General features: G+C 34.4%; 1 protein-coding gene across 1 annotated transcript in view; it reads right to left on the bottom strand.

Annotated features, from left to right (window-relative positions):
• Positions 1 to 19,965, bottom strand: part of LOC118201853 (methanethiol oxidase) — a 43,202-nt gene extending 23,237 nt beyond the window's left edge. The window contains exons 1-5 of the mRNA XM_035374017.2: positions 19,814 to 19,965; positions 17,380 to 17,558; positions 10,251 to 10,433; positions 8,053 to 8,173; positions 4,773 to 4,955 (exon numbers count right to left, since the gene is read on the bottom strand). Coding sequence (XP_035229908.1) covers positions 4,773 to 4,955; positions 8,053 to 8,173; positions 10,251 to 10,433; positions 17,380 to 17,558; positions 19,814 to 19,817 — 670 coding nt within the window. The 5' untranslated portion in view covers positions 19,818 to 19,965. The remainder of the gene's footprint in view (positions 1 to 4,772; positions 4,956 to 8,052; positions 8,174 to 10,250; positions 10,434 to 17,379; positions 17,559 to 19,813) is intronic.
• Positions 19,966 to 22,186: the final 2,221 nt, after the last annotated feature.

Genomic DNA, 22,186 nt, shown 5'->3' on the forward strand with positions numbered 1-22,186 from the left:
TACCTATCGACGCTTTAGATATCACAAAGCCATGACTCTCACATCGTTTTTGGATAACGGAGTATGCATATTTCTCTTCGGAAAGAGCGTAAATGTAGCCTTCGAAGCACTGCTTTGTTAAATTCGCCATTTTCAATAAAAACAAAACTTTCAAGCCAGAGACGATATTTTTGACTTTTAAAAACATAGTACAATTGCAATCATTTCTTTTGCAGCAAACGATTTTTATTACCGCTTACCAAAATCGTCTAAAAATGTGCGAACAGCCTCTGTAAAATGTTGTGTTTCATTTTTAATTTCGATTGATTGAATTCTACCAACATCCGTAAAAAATAAAGTAAACAAAAGTAAATAAGCTGCCAGGAAAGGAATGCGCAAATCTTCGAACCTTCTTGTTTTTAAACTTTTTTTTGGCCTACCAACGGTCTAGCGGAAAACTCGCTGGTCGTCGGATAACCGTCGGAGTTTTTTTTGTCTAACGTTAATACGAGCTAGTTTCCATTAAGAGGCTCTACAAGAAGCCCCCCCCCCCGTTTTCATGGTGAACATACTTGTGTGATTCGCCATAATCTCCTCCCACAAAAAATCCGTGCAACACGATCTTCAATTGCGGCGCCAGTTTGGTACTTCAGTGATTATAAAACGCAATTTGAGTTTAGGATTTCTCTAACAAAATCTTTTAAACGGATGATTCCACTGCCTTAGAGAATTGTCCGCCCAGCTCGTAGAGTGGTTAATGATGTAAATCGATGAATTGTACGGGGAGAGTCAGTCAGTCTCTCGTCTAGCGAGTTGATAGTTAGTCAGTGAGCGAGTGTCTTGAAGTCTAGTGCCGAGTTGGTTGTCGAGTGCATCAAGAGAGTCTCTTAGTGTATCGCGAGTTAGTACATCGTCGAGTTTCATCTTGAGAGTGTATTGAGCTTCGAGAACAACCGAACCCAGTCGGAGCTGTACTCCAGTGTATCGTCGAGTGCATCGCGTGTTGTAGCGTGGAGAATCTCGAGAGTACATAAAGTTCCGAGAGCGACCGACCAGAGTCGGGAGCTGTATTCTGGTGCTTTGACGTGAAGCTGTCTTCACCGTTATATCCTAATAGTATGTAGGCTGTGTCACTGATTGTTTCAGCGTGTTTACAGTAGTTCTTCGACGACTGTAAACGTGTTGTTGAAGCTGTTTGGAATAATACTGGCTAATAAATTGTGTTTCGATATTTCATCAAGTGTCGTCGTTATTCACTCCCAAATCCACGAACCCTAAACGTGAGGAGAAAAACGTAAAACTAATGTAATACAAATACTAGATAGACATATAGAATATTCAAACACTGTTACTACTAATTACGAATACAAATACTAAATACAGATGTAGATAATGGAATTCAACTTCCATTATCTACATCTGTATCTAATCCTGTAAATATTTTCATGTACAAGGCGTATTTTCTGGCACAGTGATGTATTATACAGTTTTTAGCATCTGCCGATCAACCCCGTTATGCTTCAGATTCTGAAACAATTGTGGCCAGAAGCTTATGGTTGGCTGTTTCAGTCTGATGTTTGTTACAACTAGGAGGAGAACACAGACTCATAGCTGCTGTCCTCTCTGAGATCAAAGCCTCTAAGATAATTAGGAAAATGGCCATGCCCGGCGATAAACTGTGACAGATTGCTCACTACATGCGGTTCCAGTGATATTTTGTGAAGAAATTTATACATCCGACAACCTGTCGTGGCCTGGTCCCATTACTCAGTCTGTTTACAGACTAATTTTTGAAGAGTCTGCCTCTTCAGAAATGTGATCGGCTTTTATGATGGAGCTTCTCTTTAAAGTAGAGTTCGCCGCTTCTTAGGCAGCATGTCCACAAACTCATTGCCTGTAATTCCCGTATAAGCAGGAATCTAACTAAGATGGTTCTTCGTGAGACTGGCTTTCGTAACAGGATGCCTCGAAAGCTCCGTTCGGTGAGATTCCTCAAACTGAGCCCGGCTATTGCTGCTAAGTTCGAGGCAGAATCGGTGTAAATGTGCTTGAAAACATTAGGATGTTTTCTGATGCATAAAAGTGCAAATCTATTGGCAGTTGATTCAGCTTGCAAAACTGAGTTTCCGAACCCTAATTTCTTTCTCCATACACGTGTCAGGTCTTGCTGTATGAGAACATAAAACCCGCTCCCAGTGTCTTCTAATGTTTTGGAGGCATCCGTGTATACACTTTCTGGTGCACTGGTTTTCAGTGTTCTGTTACGGTGAATGTTCTGGACAATATTGTTTTCAGCTGAATGGCAAGGGAAATGAGACTTATGCTGCTCATAGTCTGTAAGAACCTAGACTTCCCTGTAAAGATTCTTGGTTCGCCGCAGGTGGGAAACATTTACTGCAGCCGCGCTTCTCTGCAGTTACTGATGCTGACTACTGATGGACCGGGTTAGAATCCCGGACAAGGTTTTGCAATTTCGTAATCACAGCGATTCCCCGACCTCCCTCCGATGAATTTCTGATTCTGGGACTAACTGAAATCTAAAGTGTATAGATCAATGTCGGATTTAAAAGATGCCATGAAACGTGATCCTCTTACGCCGATGCGACGTCATAGCCATGTCCAAGTAACAAACTGGTTATGTCCTTTCGCCATCTTCTATCCTGCCCTCCTGAACTTACTATACTGCACTAATTCTACTTCAAGCGGCCACACGAAGTTCTGACTGCTGTACACAGCATGAACTCTTCATGCTAATTTCGGCATACAGCGGAACTTGAAGTTGGAGTGATCTTCTTGCGGTGTTACGTACGTCATTTTGGCAACAATTTCCCACATGCAATGCTTTATCGTCTGTGAAGGTGGGCATGTTGAAAACTTGTAATTCCAATAAAAAAAATTTTCTCTATCTACTCTTGTGTTGTCATTAGTCTTTGCAATACTCTTCTTTGTAAGTATTTTATGCTGGCAATTTCTGCACACAAGTATCTTTCCAACGCCATTTGTGGTGTTTCAATGCGTTGATTAATTTGCACAGGAAAAAGGTGGGTATTACCACTCGAAATTTTTAAAATTTGTTCACTGTAACTGTGAGCGTGATATATCTATTGTTTCAAATCATCCCAATCTGGAGCGCATACCTTCGAATCACAGTATCTGAAATTTTATTTCGATTAGTTGATCCGATAGGCCGCTAGGTGTTGATACGTGGGGGAAGTTTTTCATGACCACCCTGCAAGTGAGGTAAAAGGGAAAAATATTCGGACAATTTATCCATCTCGCCGGTACTCAGTTTCAATTTCAACAAATTAATAAGCGTAGTTTAATACTTTCCGCTATTTCTATATTTGAAAGGCCGCTATGCGTTTTTGATTGCAATCATTGAATAAAGGACGATTAACGAATTTTGAATGCAGATAGATACAAAAGGACATCAAGCAAAGTCTGGCTATACATTCTTTGCTCCTTAACTAATTTGAATTAATTAGAATGAAATATTATGGAAATATTGCGAAGGTTAATGAAAATTTCCTATTTATGACAGATTGAATTAATGTTAATTACAAACATTAAATTACATGTGATAGTTACATAAAATGATGACAGTCATGTGCACATTTAAACATTATCTGAATTCATATTTACAATACTTTTACTGAGATAATCAAAGTTAACTTCTAACTCATTTACACATTGATTGAATTTTCTATGTCATTTTAAACTGCTTTACAATATTATTTTTATCAATTACATACAAACTGGATGCGTGACATCTGTACGTAAGGACAGAATAAAGGAGACTTTCCCCCAAAAAATTATAAAACGGATTTAAAATGAATTCTGAAGGAATATTTTGTAACTCATCTGTACTTACGTACGTATGCATGTATCTCACATAACTCAAGCATGAGTAGCCTCAGAACGTTGAAATTTTGTATATATGACTTCTATAATATGTAGATGCGAATCTCCCATTTTGGTTGCAATCGGCCGCATCAAAAGTACATAAATATGTGTATATATATATCCACTCTGTTACTCCGCTCAGTGAGCTCAGTTTCTTTATTCATTATGTTTGTAAATTGTGCACTTTTTGCTTTAAAAATGATTGAATTACACAGTTCTTATTTTCCGGTTAAGGTTTTTATGCCTTTAGCTAACCTGAATGCAACAATTGTGGAATTATCAACAATTTAAAAGTTTCTAAGTGCGGATAAGGCCTAATTTTGTTTAGCATAGTAGTAATACTTGCTTATATTTGAAACTTAGCAGAATAGTGGATTCGCTGCCAATCTAAGATAAGCGGCGGTGAATCGTCTGTGAAAAACTGTTTCTTTTTATTTGTTTAATTTCTTTCAGATGTCGTTTTAGATTTATTATTGTATTTGAATAGAACATGTGGTAATCCTTCAGATAATATAATTTTTGAGCACTTTGAGTTATAAAATGAAAGAGATGTAACGGTGTTAAGTGAACCTAGCGCCGAAGTATCGCTATGGTAAATAAATATAGTGAACCTTAAAGAGCGCATTTATTCTATTGTGGTTTATGCGCTGTGGATGAAAGAGATTTAATTCAAAATTCGTTAACTGTTAATTCAAGATGTTTAAATGAAATGCGGCATGAAAATTGCGTATCATTTAATATTCCGTACAAGGAATTCATGTGGTGTAAACATCAGAGTTTTATTAGTTAGTTTATGTTGCCGGTTATGCCAGTTCGGCAGTATGGCTTCATTATTCTTAGGTTAGGTTCCTTAATTAAATCAATAATTGCAGGAAAATATGAAATTATACCATTTTGCACATCTTCGAGGCTAAAACCCTTTCTGAAAGTTTTAGGTGCAGCCCATTCTGTACTGACCATGATATTGTGACGCGGCTGGTACCAGTAATCATAATTATATTCTGCAGCGTCACCTTCAGCCTCCCACGTTCCTTTCACTTTGAAGGTACCCTGTTCCAACAACACAAATGTACCTGAAAGAAATACAAAACCAATATAACATAATCTCAGATTTGTAAAATACAAATACTGTAAAAATTTAATGGACGATTCTTCTCATTTACAAAGATGAGAGGTAATTCCATGTTTCTTTTCTCATTACATAGATCTTTATCTATGTAACAGATAAAGATTGCATAGATCTTTATATATGCAACAGATAAAGATTACATAGATCTTTATCTATGTAACAGATAAAGATTACATAGATCTTTATCTATGTAATGAGAGATTCATTACACATATCTTTATCTATGTAATGAGAGATACATTACACATATCTTTATCTATGTAATGAGAGGATGCATTTTTATAAATACTTTTAATATACATTTTTGTCTTCCTGTTTCCATCCCAAAAGGGCCATTAGTTTCAAAACACAATTTTGCACCGTTTCACTTTCACTTTTGTTTGTTGTTGTCATCCACTGTTGTGCTATTGCACTTTCCATTGAAGTCTATTATCATTCGGCAAAATGTAAGATATTTATCTTCTTATAAACATTACTCCTTCTTATAAACATTTATTATTTTAAGCAGTTCTTATAAACATTATTTTTGACTTTTTAATAGAGTGGCTTAAAATTAAAATGCATTTAATTCATGATTTCTGCTTAAACACATTCAATATTTTTATAGATGACATTAAATATTTTTCCACTTTTCAACTAAATAGAAGGTATGAAATCTTCCCATGCTAGTCTAAATGTACATTTATTTAGTATCTTATAAAATGGTTCGTTACTCCACCTGGACCATCTCCCTCGATAATTCGTACCTATAAGCAATTTTAAACATCAAAGAGCCCATTTTGGAAACTGTTATAATCTGAACCCTTTCAGACTTTTTATTAATTTTTTTTAACTTTTTGCCAGGCATTATAATAAATTTTACAGTTTGAAATTATATTTTTATCTTCTTATTAGATAATATTTACAATATATTTACTGATAACAGGATGATTATTTACAGTGAAACCGCTGAGAAGTAAATCACTGGATGTCAGTCAAACAGATATACAGCATTCTTGTGAGAAAAATAAAATTCGCTGTATACGACTCCAGCCAAACTAAATGAAGTTCTACTCCAGCCTTTTTATTAAATTTCTACTACTAACTCACACTCTCCCTATATCTTGTTCAAATTTTCAATCGTTAATAAAGTACTTTTTATTCATCCACTCAAGTTCAAATACATTTTTTTAAACATGTAGTGGATGACACTTGATGTTAATACAGTTTTTTCACATATTAAAGTTAATTAAAATTTAAAACTTCACATATATAAAATTTCACATATTAGAAATTAACATATTTGACATATTAAGACTTACAAATAACGACCGTTTATTAGGAATTCTGACGTGCTGTAAAAATTAATTTTATAACAACTTTAAATAATAGTACAATGACTTAAACTTAACTTTAAATAATAGTACAATGAATAAAATGGGATTGTAATATTTAACAAAAAATAAGTGGCAACAGTAAGACAGAGTTCTAAAGATTTTTAAAGTGTATGGAATGAAATAATTGTAGTTTTATGGAGTTGGATGAAGCGGGTGTAATGTCCCGTTATGTAGCGAAAATTCTCATATGTAGGAATTGACTTTAAAAACTTAATCAGATCTTTTGAACTATGATTCTCTGACTTCTGCTCCTTTGACCATGATTTACTTTTACAGAATAAGTTTAAGAAAAGACAGTAATAAACGTCATACTTGAAAAATCCTTCCGAATATGCATATTTTAATGGAAAACGCTTTACATTGTTTAAAACAATTAGTCGCGTGAGGACTAATTGTTTTGAAACTTTTAAAATCTCCAAGTGAGACAGACAGAAACTAAAACATTTCCAAAGGCAAATAAATAGACAAAAGACCTAGACAGAATGTAATCCGAATAGAAGCTTTATCGATATACAAATTGGTATCTTAATATTAGACAAGGCGAACGAACATGTGTTCCGTAAACGATCAATGATGTTGCCACTAATTTATTTCTTATTATTGACCTAAGCTGGGATTATCAGTTCCGTCTCGATATTCATTCTGGGCCTATAATTGGTTTGAAATATGGATTTTGCTAAATATGGATTTCGCGTAACACATGCCGCAAAGAGAATAGAAATTCCACAAATTACAACGAAGCAAGATTTTTCGGAAATTCTCTTTTTTAATGCTCCTAATGGGACATTTCTATGATACTCATAAAACACCATAAACCAGAAAACGAATAACTTCTGCTTTCTTTCTCGGCAGATGTAGTCAACGGATGGCGCAAAATGCTGTAAATATTTACTAATGAGACAAACTCTGGAAAACTTTCTGCCTAAAAAGGATCTGCAAATAAATTATGATATGAAGTATGCACTTGCTTTTATCGGTCTAAGGTTGATTCTAAAATACACAATTAATAAAAGTCCGTCAGCTTTCAGATTTTATATTACGCCAGGTTTCGAGAACATTTGGGCTAACGCTAAAAATATTTAAAAGCAGCACGTCTTTAGAATTTCCGATAGACAGTCTAGCGCGCTGGAGATAAAAATATTTTATTTCGTACAGTGTGTTGCCACCGCCCGCTTTGAAATCGTCGACTCTGTTATTAAAAAATACGTTAAAACTTTAAACAAATATGAAATAGACAATAAAATAAATTCGAAGCTCAAGATTCGGACTTCCAGGTGCCCATATTTGGGTGGAGGACCACATTGTTCAAAATTTGTTGGCTGCAACTACTGTTATTTTTCACAATGCGAAAAATGTACATACATTCACGCAGATTCCTCATTATTTAATTTCTTTAAGTACAATAAAGGACGATAATATCGAGTGGCAGCAATTTGACGTTTCGAGATTAATGTTAGGCTAATAAAATAAAATTAAGAAAAGCTGTTCTTCCTTACCTTAGTTTTTCAGTTTTCTAAAATAGAATACTACTAATAATAAAAAACAAAAAATATCATTTTTAGTGAAATCTGAAAGTTAATTTAATTTAATTTAGTTTGAGTGTAATTAAGTTAAATTCAACTAAGCGTTTAAATTTAAGTTTTAAAATTCGTATCACATTTTTACCTTTTCCATTTCCATGTTCATCACCCATGCAACTAATCATTATGTCACCCCACGGCACACAGTGTACGGTATGCGGCGCGCCAGCTTTCGCTTTCTCGTGCAATTCATTTGGTTCAATCACCTGCATTAATAAGAAATGTAAATGTATACTTTTAAGAAGACAGACATAATAATATGTTGAATATGATTGGCGCAACAAAATCAATATAATACTAAAAAAATTAAATAATAAAGTTTCTATAAAATAAGCTTTTATTTTATCAATCATTTATGAACTGAAGGAGAGAAATAATTTATTACATAGTTTAATGGTTAAAAGATTAGCTTTTTCTTTGCATTCTAACGTTTTTAGTAGTTCAAACAATAACTATTGCGCGATATTGTGATACTGTACGAATACGTTTAAGGAAAATTCCAGCGTTTTGTTATATTTCTTGCGAAAAGAATAAATTTTATTAACCTTTTATCCGACTTATGCATTCAATCGGTTACGAAACCGTACACACGCAGCAATACCATGAAAAATAAACGAATGAGCGCCTAATCTCCATTGCTTTACCGATTTATCATATAAAAGGGCATATAAATTTTTTAAAGAGTATTATTTAATATCGTGCTCCTGTTAAACTATTTATAAATAATTTTCCTCTTTTTAGTCTATTAAAGGTTTTATTCCTTTAAAATAAATGGTAATAAATGCTGGCTGCATGGGTGTTTTCGTGGTTTTCCCCATGTGTAACGTGTATACGAGCCAGTTTCCCTAAGAAAGTCCTCCACGAAGGCATCCCTCCCCTTAGGCAAATAGCCCTAGTGTGCTTTGCCATAATTAAATACACCACTCCTTTAAAATAAAAGCTCATTTTAGAAAATCCTTTTTTTATTATTATTTTTTATTTTCATCTTTTTAGTCTCAATGACACATCATTAATCAAATTATTCAATTTAAAAATCCATTTTTAATAATTAATAATCATTCCTTTACTTTCGCTAACTCCGTTACATCAAACGGTCGAAAACATCCAGCCATTTTGCCAAAGGTATAAGGTTCTAATTGTGTAGAAGTTTAAATCAATGTCCTTCGGACCCCACCAGCGATAAGCGAATAATTTCTCATGTCTGAATTAAGATAACAAAGTTTAGGTTAAAATAACCTTCTTATTAACATTTTAGCAGAATTTACCACTTCTGCTTACAAACAAAATACCGCCACTTGAGGGTATTTAAAATAACACGAGTTGAAATTCAAATTCAAGTAACGTAGTCAAAGACTACACTAAATCCTGTGTTTACATTGTGTTACATACGAGTACTTTAGCGTTGCGTTTTAAAGTCTGCTAACGAAAAGTTTAAAACAAAGTGTTCGTTCCCACAGACCAATAAGGAGTAAACAATTTTCAAAAATAATCTGAAAGGTTTCAAATTTTAAATTACGTCCAAAGGGGCGTTTTTTTAACATTTTGTCGGTAACCTTTATTTATTAAATATCACGTTCATCGCACTTAAACCATAAAATTCAGTTTGAGAGCAATATCGCAAAATAGTTTTAAATTGAGCATATCTTTAGAATTTCCGATGCAGAGTCTCGCGCGCTGGAGACAAAAATGTTTCTCTGTACAACGTTACCATGGCTGGCTTTAAAATCCTTCAGTTTGTTAACCAAGAATTCGTTAAAGGTTTACAAAATATGAAATCGATAATAAAAGAAATTCCAAATCTCGAATTTGGTCTTCCACCTGCCCATATTCGTAAGAGGATTACATCATTGAAAATTCGATGGCTCTACGTACTGCTGTTTTATCACAATGCGAGAAATATACATAGATTTATGCAGATTTTTTATTATTTAATTTCTTCAAGTATAATGCAGGATTCTCTGTAACATGATTCTGAAGCATCATTCGTAACATTTGGTGGCAACAGTTTGAAAATTGAAACGGACCTTTATAGTAAACCAACGCAACATCGCAAAACGAAAACAATAGTCCTTCAGGGACAAAAAAACCCTTGGACCAAAAAACCTGCGCACGCTTTTCTGCGTCTACAGGTCTTCAGCTGGCTTTCTTCGCTGTGACCGGCAGGTTTCTTATGCCATCTTGAAACGGCCTCTTTCGTAATCTCATTTTATCTGCAAATCAGCAACAAAGGATCAAATGAAATGTTGTGACGCATGATTGCATAAAAAGGTACAAGCACATTACTTTATCTATGCGAGGAGCTCTGGGATCCGTTCCTGTATCGATAATATGAATCCGGTCTGAGTTAAGTCCGGGCACAATCAATCTGTTTCGACGCACGCTGCAGTCTCGACAGCTGCTGCAAGCATTCCATCCCATATGATGAAGCTCCTCCCCGAGGTTTGGTACTTCTAGTCTGTGGATTATCTGTAACGGAAAACATGCACACGTTACATACATTAGCTGTATTAACGAATCATTACGTTGAAAAATACAATATATAAAAAGCATATTATTATGATAACTACAAGTATATAATACAGGAAAAGAGTCATATATACACCGTGTCTACAAAAGTCCTTGCCCGGCCATCATTTTCGCTGCCGTTGCTCGTTGGTACACATCGGTATACGTCATTATCCATTCCAGATCCTTGGAAGTGTACCAAATGAAAATTTCTAGTAAAAAAATCTGATGTGTACACCATATGACTTCCTTGTACGGACTATTAAATTTTACCATTTTTTCTTGTATTGCATTTAAACTTATTGAATTGAATTAAATCTTTGTTGTTGCGAAGCTTAGTCTCTCTAAATTGGCAACAAACCTACTATTCTGCTGTTTCAAATGTAAACAAATATGTCCGCCATGTTATTTAAAAATTAGGCTTAACCTCACTTAAACAGCTTTTAAATTGTTGATAACTGTACAAATATTGCTTGCAGATTTACTAATTGCATAAAAGCCTTAACCGGAAGATAAGAACAACATAATTCAATCATTTTTAAAGCGAAAAATGCACAATTTACAAACATAATGAATAAAGAAACTGAGCTCACTGAGCCCGGTAACGGAGTGGATATATATATAAATATATTTATATACGTTTGGTGAGGCCGATTGCAACCAAAATACGAAGTGCACATCTACATGTTATAGCAGTCCTATATACAAAATTTCAACGCTCTGAGGCTACTCCTTTTTGAGTTAAGCGAGATACGTACAAACGCCACGAAAAATTCTCTTAAGAATTAATTTTAAAGCAGTTTTATAATTTTTTGAAGGAAAATAGTATTTTATTTTGTCCTTACGTACAGATGTCACGCAAAAATATCGTTAAATTGCATTCGAGAGTGGTCAAAATGGATATTTTCGTTGAAATATGCTGACTAAAACTTTTCGCGATTACAATACTTCCTTATGACTTCGTACAAGGAAGGGGAAAATAATCCGTTCTTATAAAAAAGTCCTCATGTTATTATTATAACACTGTTTCACACTGAAATACAAATACTCTGGTGAATACATATTTTATATTGATGAAGCATGCACACATGATATTGTTCATAAATGTTTTTCTGCTATCCATAAAGTCTCTGATCTTTGTTTGGTAAGCTGTTCCCCCCCCCCATCGCGATGTTAGCGGATTTAAATAGGATCTTGTTTTCTCACAATCGCAGACAACATTGTCCTCGAAGGGGAGCTTTTTTCATTTGCACACACATACAAGTTCCGACAGCATTTGGGCTAATGTCCCTTTTGAATAAAAACATTTAAAAACAGCATATCCTTAGAAATTCCGATAAACAGTCTCGCGCGTTGGAGATAAAAATGCTTTTTTTTTTTTTTTTTTTCGTACAGTGTTACCATTACTCGCTTTAAAAATCGTTGAGTTTGTTAATCAAAAATTCGTTAACGTTTTACAAAATATGAAAAAGGCAATAAAACAAATTCCAAATTGGGTTTCCAGGTGTTCATATTCAGGTGGAGGACTATGTTATTCAAAATTGGATGGCTACAGGTACCTTTATTTTTCTACATTGCGATAAACATACATATATTCATACAGATTTTCATTATTTAATTTCTTTAAATATAATACAGGGCGATAGTATTTGGTGGTAACAATTTGAAAATTGAAACGGACATTTATAGTGAACCGAAGCAAAATACCATTTCGTGACTAATATCCCTTCTGGGCTACGCCTAAAAATATTGTACAGATTCCATCAAACAATTTTCTAGAAAAAATCTTTTAAAAGTTATATTTTCTTGTGGATGTTTTGTACGAAGGATCTGCCGAATTTCTGAATCATTAGTAGCGGTAAGAACTAAACTGCAGTGGTCTGTGAGCGGAACGGAAAAAGCATTTAATACATCAGAAACACTTAATACCTACTATAATCCAACTAACCTTTCTATGATACAATTAAAAAAATTAAAAACCGATTCGAAGTCCGAATGGATGAGAAATTTATGGCAATTGGTTATTTTTAGATGTGTTAAACTACGTTACTTTTCGAAAATTTCGAGAATCCATAAAATTTCAGAACAACAGATAAGGCGACTTGCTTGCCGTGGAAAAAGCATGCTGGGGAATTACGGAATAGTTCTGAAGTAAAAGATTTGTGTCTGTGTGGCGCAGATTTAAGAAGAATCCGAAGTTTCAAGAGTATTACACAGCTGTGATATATCCAACTTTTACAATATGGCACCGGAAAAGAATGGGAATACTTAACTGAAAAAAGGTATTTTATACCTGATCAAGCTGAGATTAAAGAAAATAAAGACCCCACAAAACTCGTGCTGTCTTCGACACATCGTCATATGTTAAAAACAAACTGTCATTGAATGATCGTTTACAGTCAGAAGTTTTTCTCCATTTGAAACTTGTTTCATTACTTCTAAAACAACATAAATATTAACTTGTGGCTTTTAGAAAATCTGGTTACGTCCTCCTGGAATCTAAACAGCGTCACTTGAAAACTAATCCGCATTATGTCATCTGTCATCGTCTCCATTCGCAGTTAATTTATGAATTTAAGAATTTAATTCTATAAATACTCTAGCTGTTTAATACGCACTTTACTTGGCCTGTCTTCCTCTTGCCCTGCTAGGGCCTGTTTCCGTATTTCGTTGTATAGCTTTTTACATCGCTACTAGACAGCAGTCCATCGGCGACACAGTTTACAATGGTGTACAGAAAACAAAGACCAGTGTTACTGGTTTTAATTCCAATCAAGCTTTTGCTATTCCGAATATAGCATCAAATAAAGTCAACTTTTTCCCATTCTTCATTAAATTATCATTTTCCTCAGTAAGAGTTATGAGAAGACCAAACCGTCAGTGGGCACCGGCAAGCACGGATAATCCATAAGCCGGAAAATCAGTACCTGGATAATCGAGAGTACTCCTTTCTATTTAGAAAAACATTTTACTCATGATTAAAAAAATAAAATACGAAAGCTTTTATAACCGTACAACAAAAATTGAGAGAGAGATTTGGTAAGATCATATTCAAGTAGTGGAAATCATCTTTAGGTGCCGCACGTAAACTGAAGAGCGAAATATTTTCATTTGTATTCAGATAAAATATAAGTTCAGGAAAAATTGCTTTTGATGTTAGGAGATTAAGTGCTTAGCATTTCTGTGCAGTTTGTGTTGAAACAATACTGATCACTATAAATATTTTCTAGCAAGAAGAGATCTTTTTATCAACATTATTTTACAGAATTTGGATAACACCTTATCAACGGAGTCACGTCCTCTGAAGCGATGATAGTCGTTTCAGTCTGACAAATCATTCTCGGCGGCATTTGATACGGAGAGAGGTAAGGATAAGCTTTCATCCCACTATCATCACTGAAAGAGTCCGCTGGGGTGGTTCTAATGTGCTTGAACAGATGGACATTATAGAATGAATGGACAGATGGAGTTCCACATTTTCGACAGAGGTTTACATATTACAGATCATTACTGTAATGAAGTTATTCTCTCACGCGTGCGTCTTTTCCAAGGTGCATTGGTACCGACTTTGTGACAATGTACAGCCACACAGAACTCATGTTGTTGACAGCCCTTAAAAAGTGAAAGATGTCCACAGAATGTGCTGGCCAACCTGATTCTCTGATCCCATTGAACAAGATACTTCAGAAAGGTGCCTGTCTTCGGAGAACAACAGACAACTGAAACAGATGCTCCTTGAAGAATGGGAAGTCTTACCCCAAGAACTGTTATATAATTTGGTGATGAGTGTCGGCAGATGGTGCAAAGCAACCATAGCAATTAGGAGAAGTTATATCCCTTAATAAGGATCTTTGGTTTGTTGTTCTCCCAGATCCAGATCCTACGCCTATTTGAGTGATATACATGGTCTTAAAACCACTACACAGTTATCATTTCCTAATGAGGGTTCCAAATTGGGCTCGTATCCCTTAAAAAGGGGTGAAGTGGCAGGCTCCAATGCCGCCAAGAAAAGAAGAAAAAGCTACTTCTATCATTTCTTGAGTTCAGAACCTCGTAGTAGCAGTCGTTAGGGTGGCGCCATCTCTCGGGAGCCATGGTAAGTAGTCCTGAAAGTCAGAGTTAGGCTTAACTGAGCTTGTTCTGTGCCGCCATCTGTTGAGGCCAGATAGTCTTTTGTACCAAAATCCTTTCTGTTGATAAAGCTTATTTCTAGAGATTTCGTAATTTATATACTTCTTATTCATTTTTTTTTCTACTATTCATTTTCATTTTTTCATTCTACTTATTCATTTTTTTCCTCATCCTTTAAATACTACGTAGTGCCTCTGTAATATGAACCCCAGTTCATTTTTTTGCGGAGCTACGGTTGAAATCAGAAAATCTGCTAAGTTTTGCACGTAAGTGTTTTTCAGTATCACTCTCTGCATTTTGTCTTCTTGTGACACTTGAAACAATAAACAATATCCGCATCACTCCAGCACTGAAAGCCCGGCTTAATCGAACATTCCTCCATGTTTCCGCGATCGACATTTTTATATTTTCATTTTTTTGGAATTTAAGTTATTGCCTCAAAATTTTAAAAATTTCTATGTTAGCTTTCTCCCTGAACCAGTGTTATTGGTTTTATTTTCGATCAAGCTTTTGATATGTCATATATGACATCAAATAAAGTCAGCTTTTTCCAGAACTTTATTAAATTATCATTTTCCTCAGTGAGAGTTATTAGAGACCAGACCGTGAATGGTTACCGCCAGGCACGGATAATCCATAAGCCGCGTAATCAGTACCCGGATAATCGAGAGTATCTCTTTTATTTAGAAAAAAATTTTGCTCATGATTTAAAAAAAAAAAAAAAAAAAAAAAAAAATACGAAAATTCTAATATTCGTGCAACAAAAATTGGTCGAGATATTAGGTGAAATCATATTCAAGTAGTCGAAATCATATTTAGGGGTCGTACACAAACTGAAAAGCAAAATGTTTGCATTTGTATTTAAATAAAATATAGGTTTAGAAAACAAGTTTTTGATGTTACAAGATCAAGTGCTTAGCATTTCTATGCAGTTTATTTTGAAGAATACTGATCACTGTAATTTTTTTTCTGACGGGAAGAGATCTTATTCACAGAATTTTAAAGAATTTGTTTGTTTAATTAAGGCAAAGCACATGAGGGCTATCTGCCTAAGGGAAGAGATGCCTTCATGGAGGACATTCTAAGGGAAACTGACTCCTATACACATTACAGATGTCGGAAACCACGAAAACGCCCATGTTGCCAGCAAGTTCGTTTGAATTCAAGCACCGAACCGAACTACCAGTGTTTGGCGACTTCACCGCTCGGCCGCGGGCCTTACAGAATTGGTGTTCTAGAAAACACTGGCAGGCTTCAGTAGTGGGACGTGACCAACTCGCAGTATTATTTGCCTTAATTAAAAGCGAAAATTATTTGTATTTTTTTTTTGGTTCGATTATAATTTTAATGTAACAAAACTGCATTATAATATTAGGTAACGTATTTTTAGCTTTGAAAACTTAAAAACTATTTGTGTGAAAATTATTTCGGCATGCCAGTTGTAACGAAGTTATAAATTAACGACATTAGTAATTTACGAAAGAACATCATTGAATGGCATTTAAGGGAAAAAAACCAATCTCGAATTATTGTAATTTATTTCTTAACCGACGCATCAATACAAACTGAATACGACAAATATGACAAAAAATACATACAAAAATCGCAAATTTTGAAGTTAAATAGCTCGGTCAGATTTTGTTGTACGGGAGTCAAACTTTGTTTTATTTTTTGTAACGAGTACAAAACTTTCCTGGGTATAAGTTTAGGGATCGAAGGAACGTATAAAAAGGGATTTCGTAATTTTTTACAAAATTAATGCCCTTAAATTTAAAAATACGCCGTCCAGACGGAAAAGTGGTTAGTGATTCTGACTGCCGTACCGAAAGGCACGGGTTTTAAACCTTTCCGGCGCGCTACCTTTTAAAGTCGGAGTTTTGATTTAAAAAAAAAAAAAAAAAAGTGGGCAGTCTAATTAGGCTTAGAGGTGTACACAAGTAAAATTTTGTGAAGATAGCACTTATCGTTTTAATTCTGTGGGTGTGCCCAAAGTGGCACACTGATTGAATAGAGCTTCGAAAAGAATGCTAAAACGAGCATTGTTGTCAATGAACTGGCCGATGAGATGCGAAGAAACAAAGAATACAGACTCTCCAGTTGTCCAAGATTGTCGGTAAGCCCGGTCTGGGCATACCTAGGGTTCGCCGTTTGATTTTAGGCAAGATTTCAAGGTAAAAATTTAAAACTAATATAGAATAAGGAGATTAGCATACAGCCAAAAAAATAACATAGAAATTACTTTTCAAACAATTCCTTTTATACCCTAAAAAAATTTGGAAGATTTCTTTGAAAAATGAGGATCTTAAAAAACTAAATATGGCTAAAATATATGGACTGGTTTGTGTTGAGCTTCCATCTACTATAAATAAAGAAGGTTCAGAGTAACTTGTAGTAACCTATAAATCCTTTTTTCATTCAATTTTTCTGTGCGCACAGAAGCAAATTTTTAGTTGTGTCCAGACCGGACACACTTTGCCGCAAAGGGTTAATCCCCGAGAAGGAATGGATATAAATTGTCTGTTCCTTCATAGGAGGCAGCGTGGTCCACCTGACAGGTGCCTCCATAATAATATGATCACCGCTTCCAGCCTTAGCAGGGGCCAACAGCTGGTGTCCACCATTGGAAATAAAATTTTAAAAATATAAAAGCATAATTCTTTGCGTCATTAAAAATTTTTGTAGTTGGAAGTATATGTCTGTGACCGTCGGTTGCGAAACTAAAGGCTGGGTGAGGACTCTTGTGGATACAATGTATATTTATGCATTACAATTCTACCTGTGAATATGTCTTTGATTCTGGATCAACATCAACTGTCGCTAAGAGATCTGGCTTTTGCGTAATTTGCCATTTTGCAGAAATACAAGTAACATATATCAGCTTCTCTCTGGGTCCTTCATTATAAGCTGCCAGTGGACTTTTATAGCCAATGTGCTGGTTGCAAGTTTCCGAAGCAGCTACATTAAGAATTATAAAGACATAATGAATATTCAGACAAAAAATTATATAATAAAAAAATAAGATAAACATATGTAATCATAATTCTATCTTTTATTTGCGTTAGTCGCTTTATTCTACATTGTACTGCAGTTACTTCCTCTTTTCGCCTTCAAAATAGTAACTGCTAACAAACCTAAATGGCCAACATTTCAGACTTCATATTCCTCGTTCTGATATGATTCTTATATAACGCTAATGACGTTAATACTTACATAACGCCTTAGCCAAACTTTTATTGCGTCGACCTTTTAAAAAAGAATGATTTCCCTTATCGTCCCGCCTTACATTTTTCTTCATAGCATATACATCTTACAACAAAATCATAATACAAATAATTGCATATAAATAACTTAAGAGATGACAAATAGATTGAGAATATGAAAAACGTTTTGAAAAAAAATGGTTCATTAGATTTATGTAATTCCTGCTTGTAATTGCTTGAAATAATCTAAATCTAAATAAATATATGTTGCCGCCAATGTACGAAAGCTGGTGTTCTATAGAATAATACCTAGGCATTATATAGAATGCTGAAAACTGGCCCGCCCAGTCTATGAAACTATTATTATTTCATGCATATCCAAGACAATGCACTGAACGTCAAATGACAAGCCGGCAAAGTGTAAAATATACCTCCGATTCGTTTCGAATATTCATACATTTAATACAATCATATATAACCCAAACATTTTAATACATCCATTCCATAATTCCATTTTAATACATCGATTCCATAATTTGTAGTCCAAAGGGGCTTTCCCTAAGGTACTATTGTTTTCGTTTTGCGATTTTGCGTCGAATCACTCTGAATGTCCGTTTCACTTTTCAAACTGTTGCCACCAAATCTTATCGCCCTGTGTTATATTTAAAGATATTAAATAATGAAGAATCTGCATTAAAGTATGAATATTTCTCGAATTGTGATAAAACAATGGTACCTACAAGCATCCAATTTTGAATGACGTAATCTTACTGCGAACATGAGCATCTGGAAGCCCAAATTTGAAATTTGGAATTTGTTTTATTATCTATTTCATATTTTGCAAAACGTTAACGAATTTTTGATTAACAAACTCAAGGATTTCAAAGCGAGCCATGGCAACGCTGTACAGAAAGAACATTTTTATCTCCAGTGCGTGAGACTGTAGTGGAATATAATTTAATGTTTTTATATAATTATTAAGATTTCCTAAGTGGCAGCATGATGTAATGTTTTGCATAGTTATTAAGATTCGCCGTGTGGAAACAACAAGTGGAGCTAAAAACGTTGTTACTTGGAGTGCTCCTTGATAGGCGTTGCTTGATAAGCTTTATTTCTTAAAAGTTTCTTATATTTTTATGTAAAGAATAAGAAACATATTTCAAACAAGAATGAAAATTGTAAAAATAAATATACTGGTTCTTTTAAGACCAAAATAAGCATTTATTTCACTTATGAAATGCTCTCGAGGATCAGTTTCTATTTCGCTTATTCATCAAATCCACAAGACTGCGTATCGGAAATTCTAAAGATATGCTCAAATTGAAATTATTTTCCGATATTGCTCTTAAACTGAATTTTATCGTTTAAGTACGAAGAACATGACATTTAATAAATAAAAATAACAAACAAAATGTTAAAAAAAACGCTCCTTTAATTGTACACTGTTTTCTTTAAAAAAGAACACAAATTTTGTTTTGTGCAAATTTAATTTTTCTTTACGGATTTTCAATAAAAGTTTTTGAATGGCACTCTTTCATTATGTTTTCAAAATAACATTTTCTTTTTGAAGGATGCCATCTTTTAAATAATACTACTATCAAGACATTTTTCATACTTAATTTAGCCTAATTGGATTTGTCAATCTATAGAATGCCTAAGTTTTATATACAAATTGTATAGGTTCAAAATTTCACCTTTCGTTTGGCCCATTATAACCTTAAAGGTTATGCCCATGAAAATAACAAACTCAAACTTATATACAAATTACATTGACAAATTATATACACTAATTCTCATATTTAATATTTTGCCTAAAAGTGCTGAATACAAGGTAGCCGATTTGCCTGTTTTATTGAATAAAATACCTAGCTCTACTATGGAATGCCAGCGTTTCATACATTGGCGATAACTGAGAACCACTGTTCGATAAGTTATAAATAATGAAACATAAATCAAAGGGAGTTGCCACTAAAATATGACACGTAATGAGAGGAAAGGGAACTAACTCACCCATTTGCGTCAGTCTGCAATCTCTGGTCTACAGGCGCAAGTGTAAAAGACAAGTTTTATCAGCGTGCAACAAAGGTCACGTGAAGATTTCAAGGTTACGCCGTAGAAGAGAAACCGGGAAGTTGCAAAGTGGAATTTCGAAGTGTTATCGTTTGGAATTTGTGTTGTTAACTTCAAAATATTTTTTTGCTCTTTCTTGAAAAGATTCAGTAATAAAGTACTATTACAAATAAATATGTATGTATTATTTCTCTCCCAGGCGTTGAGAGGAGTGTTTATGACTTATCAAAATATTTATTCACTTTGTTCAGCAGAATTTCTGATAAGTAAAGCAGAATTGCTATATCTATGTTAACTAAAGCAGAATCGCTAAGTGAACGGCCACATGTTCGGAAATTGCAAGATAAATACCAATGAAATTTAAGGAAAAGGTGTGTCGAGTATTTTATTATAAATAGTCTTATGTGTGTTTCTTAGACATTTTTTCAAGTGGCAATCACTTTTATAAATTCGAATGTTCTGCGGACCACCGTATTCTTGCCTCCGTCGAAAGTTATGTTTTCAGAATATGTTACTTCGTTTATACTTTATATTTAATAGTTCTACTAATTAAGATTAATTTAATTTTATAATGATCGATTTATGTTCTTTGTTACTTCCTTGCACGAAGAAGAGGTAGCGTTGCAATGATGAAAAATTTCGGGTATCATATTTCGACGAAAATATCCATTTTGCCACGTTATCGAATGCAATTTAGCGATGTTTTTGCGTGACATTTGTGTGTAAGGACAGAAAACAGGACTCTTAAACAAAATGGATTCAGAAGAGATTTTTTTTTCGTGACGTCTGTACGTACGTATGTATGTATCTCGCCTAACTCAAAAACGAATAGCCTCAGAACGTTGAAATTTTGTATATAGGACGCTATAACATGTAGTTGTGCACCTCCCTTTTTTGGTCGAAATCGGCCGCACCAAAAGTATATAAATACACAGTGGCTCACACAAGTTTTCGGACACTTACGAGTTTCTGTGAAATATTGCTTTATATATTAATTAAAATTAATGTTTTAAAATGAAAATTTAAAAAAAAATATCTATAAATTTTTCATAGAAAAACTACATTAATTGTTTTATGAACGTATTAAAGCTTTGTTTGGAGAACCAATAATAAAAAAAAGTAACAGAAAAGTTACCTCACAGAAGTCTTCGCACGTTTTAAAGAAATCTGCGCATATTAGTAAATATTGTACTACTTCTGTCAGTTAGTATTTTGTAGTATATACTGGCGTATTTATGTCAACTTACGGGCTGGGCATAAAGTTCACCAGTTCTCTTGTAATATCTGCATCAATGTTTCCCCAGTCTTCCATCATAATTGTTTTTAGTTCGGTTTTGTTTTAATGCTGTTTCTTCATACTCTGACCTCTAGTTATCTCCAAATGTGTTTGTCCTGTTGGGTTTAAATCTGGTGACTGAGGTGGCGTTTTCAGAACTTGTGGATAATTATGGACACCCAAAAGGCGAACGTTGAGGACCGTGTGCTTAGAATCGTTATCCTGATAAAAAATGGAGTTGTTTCCAGTATCCAAATTTTGAACATTCCCCAGCCAAGTAAAGGCAGATTCGAACTCGGACAGTTGCAAATGCAGGAGGACTTATTCCACTGTGCTCTCACATCAACACATCACCTAAAGAAGCCTGACATTCACAACTGGAATGAATGGGTAACGGTCATAATTAAAATTAGACATACAAGAAACAAAATTTGTCATATTATGAAATTCCGTGCAAAAGAATTTGCAAAGCAATAACTAAGACACAGCTTTAGCTTTATTCTAGTTTTTCTTGCCAACTTTGTAACAGTTCTGGATTCTGTAGCGCATAGCGTTTGTGCAGGACTAAGTATTGTAAACTTTGAATCGAAAAGTTGATTTGCAGTGTAACATCAAGACAATGCAGTATCACGAGTAACTTGTAACATATTCTTGAATTATAGTGACTGCTCTGTACTGTTAGCGCAGAACAAAACTGTATTAAATATAATGTTGATGAAATATAACATACATTTAGATAATACTAATTAGAAGTGTACATCGATACTGTGTTCCGACCATTGCCTACTTAAAGCGTGGCACTGTATTTTGTACATATTTTCAGTATTGTAATGCACGTGCTCTATATAGAGAATTTCCTATCATGCATTTGTTTGCAATTACGTAGCAATATCAACGAGGTACATATGCAACATTACCATATATCCGTTAGTAGATTTCCAATGGCTTTGCAACAGAATACTGCAGCACTGAAACTTTATGGAGTTCTACAAGTGAATAAGAGTGTATTTTTATGTCTATAATCAGAACTGTATGCC

The sequence above is a fragment of the Stegodyphus dumicola genome, chromosome 4, assembly GCF_044657685.1.
Source record: "Stegodyphus dumicola isolate Sdum_Otavi_A_Nest chromosome 4, ASM4465768v1".
NCBI lineage: Eukaryota > Metazoa > Arthropoda > Arachnida > Araneae > Eresidae > Stegodyphus > Stegodyphus dumicola.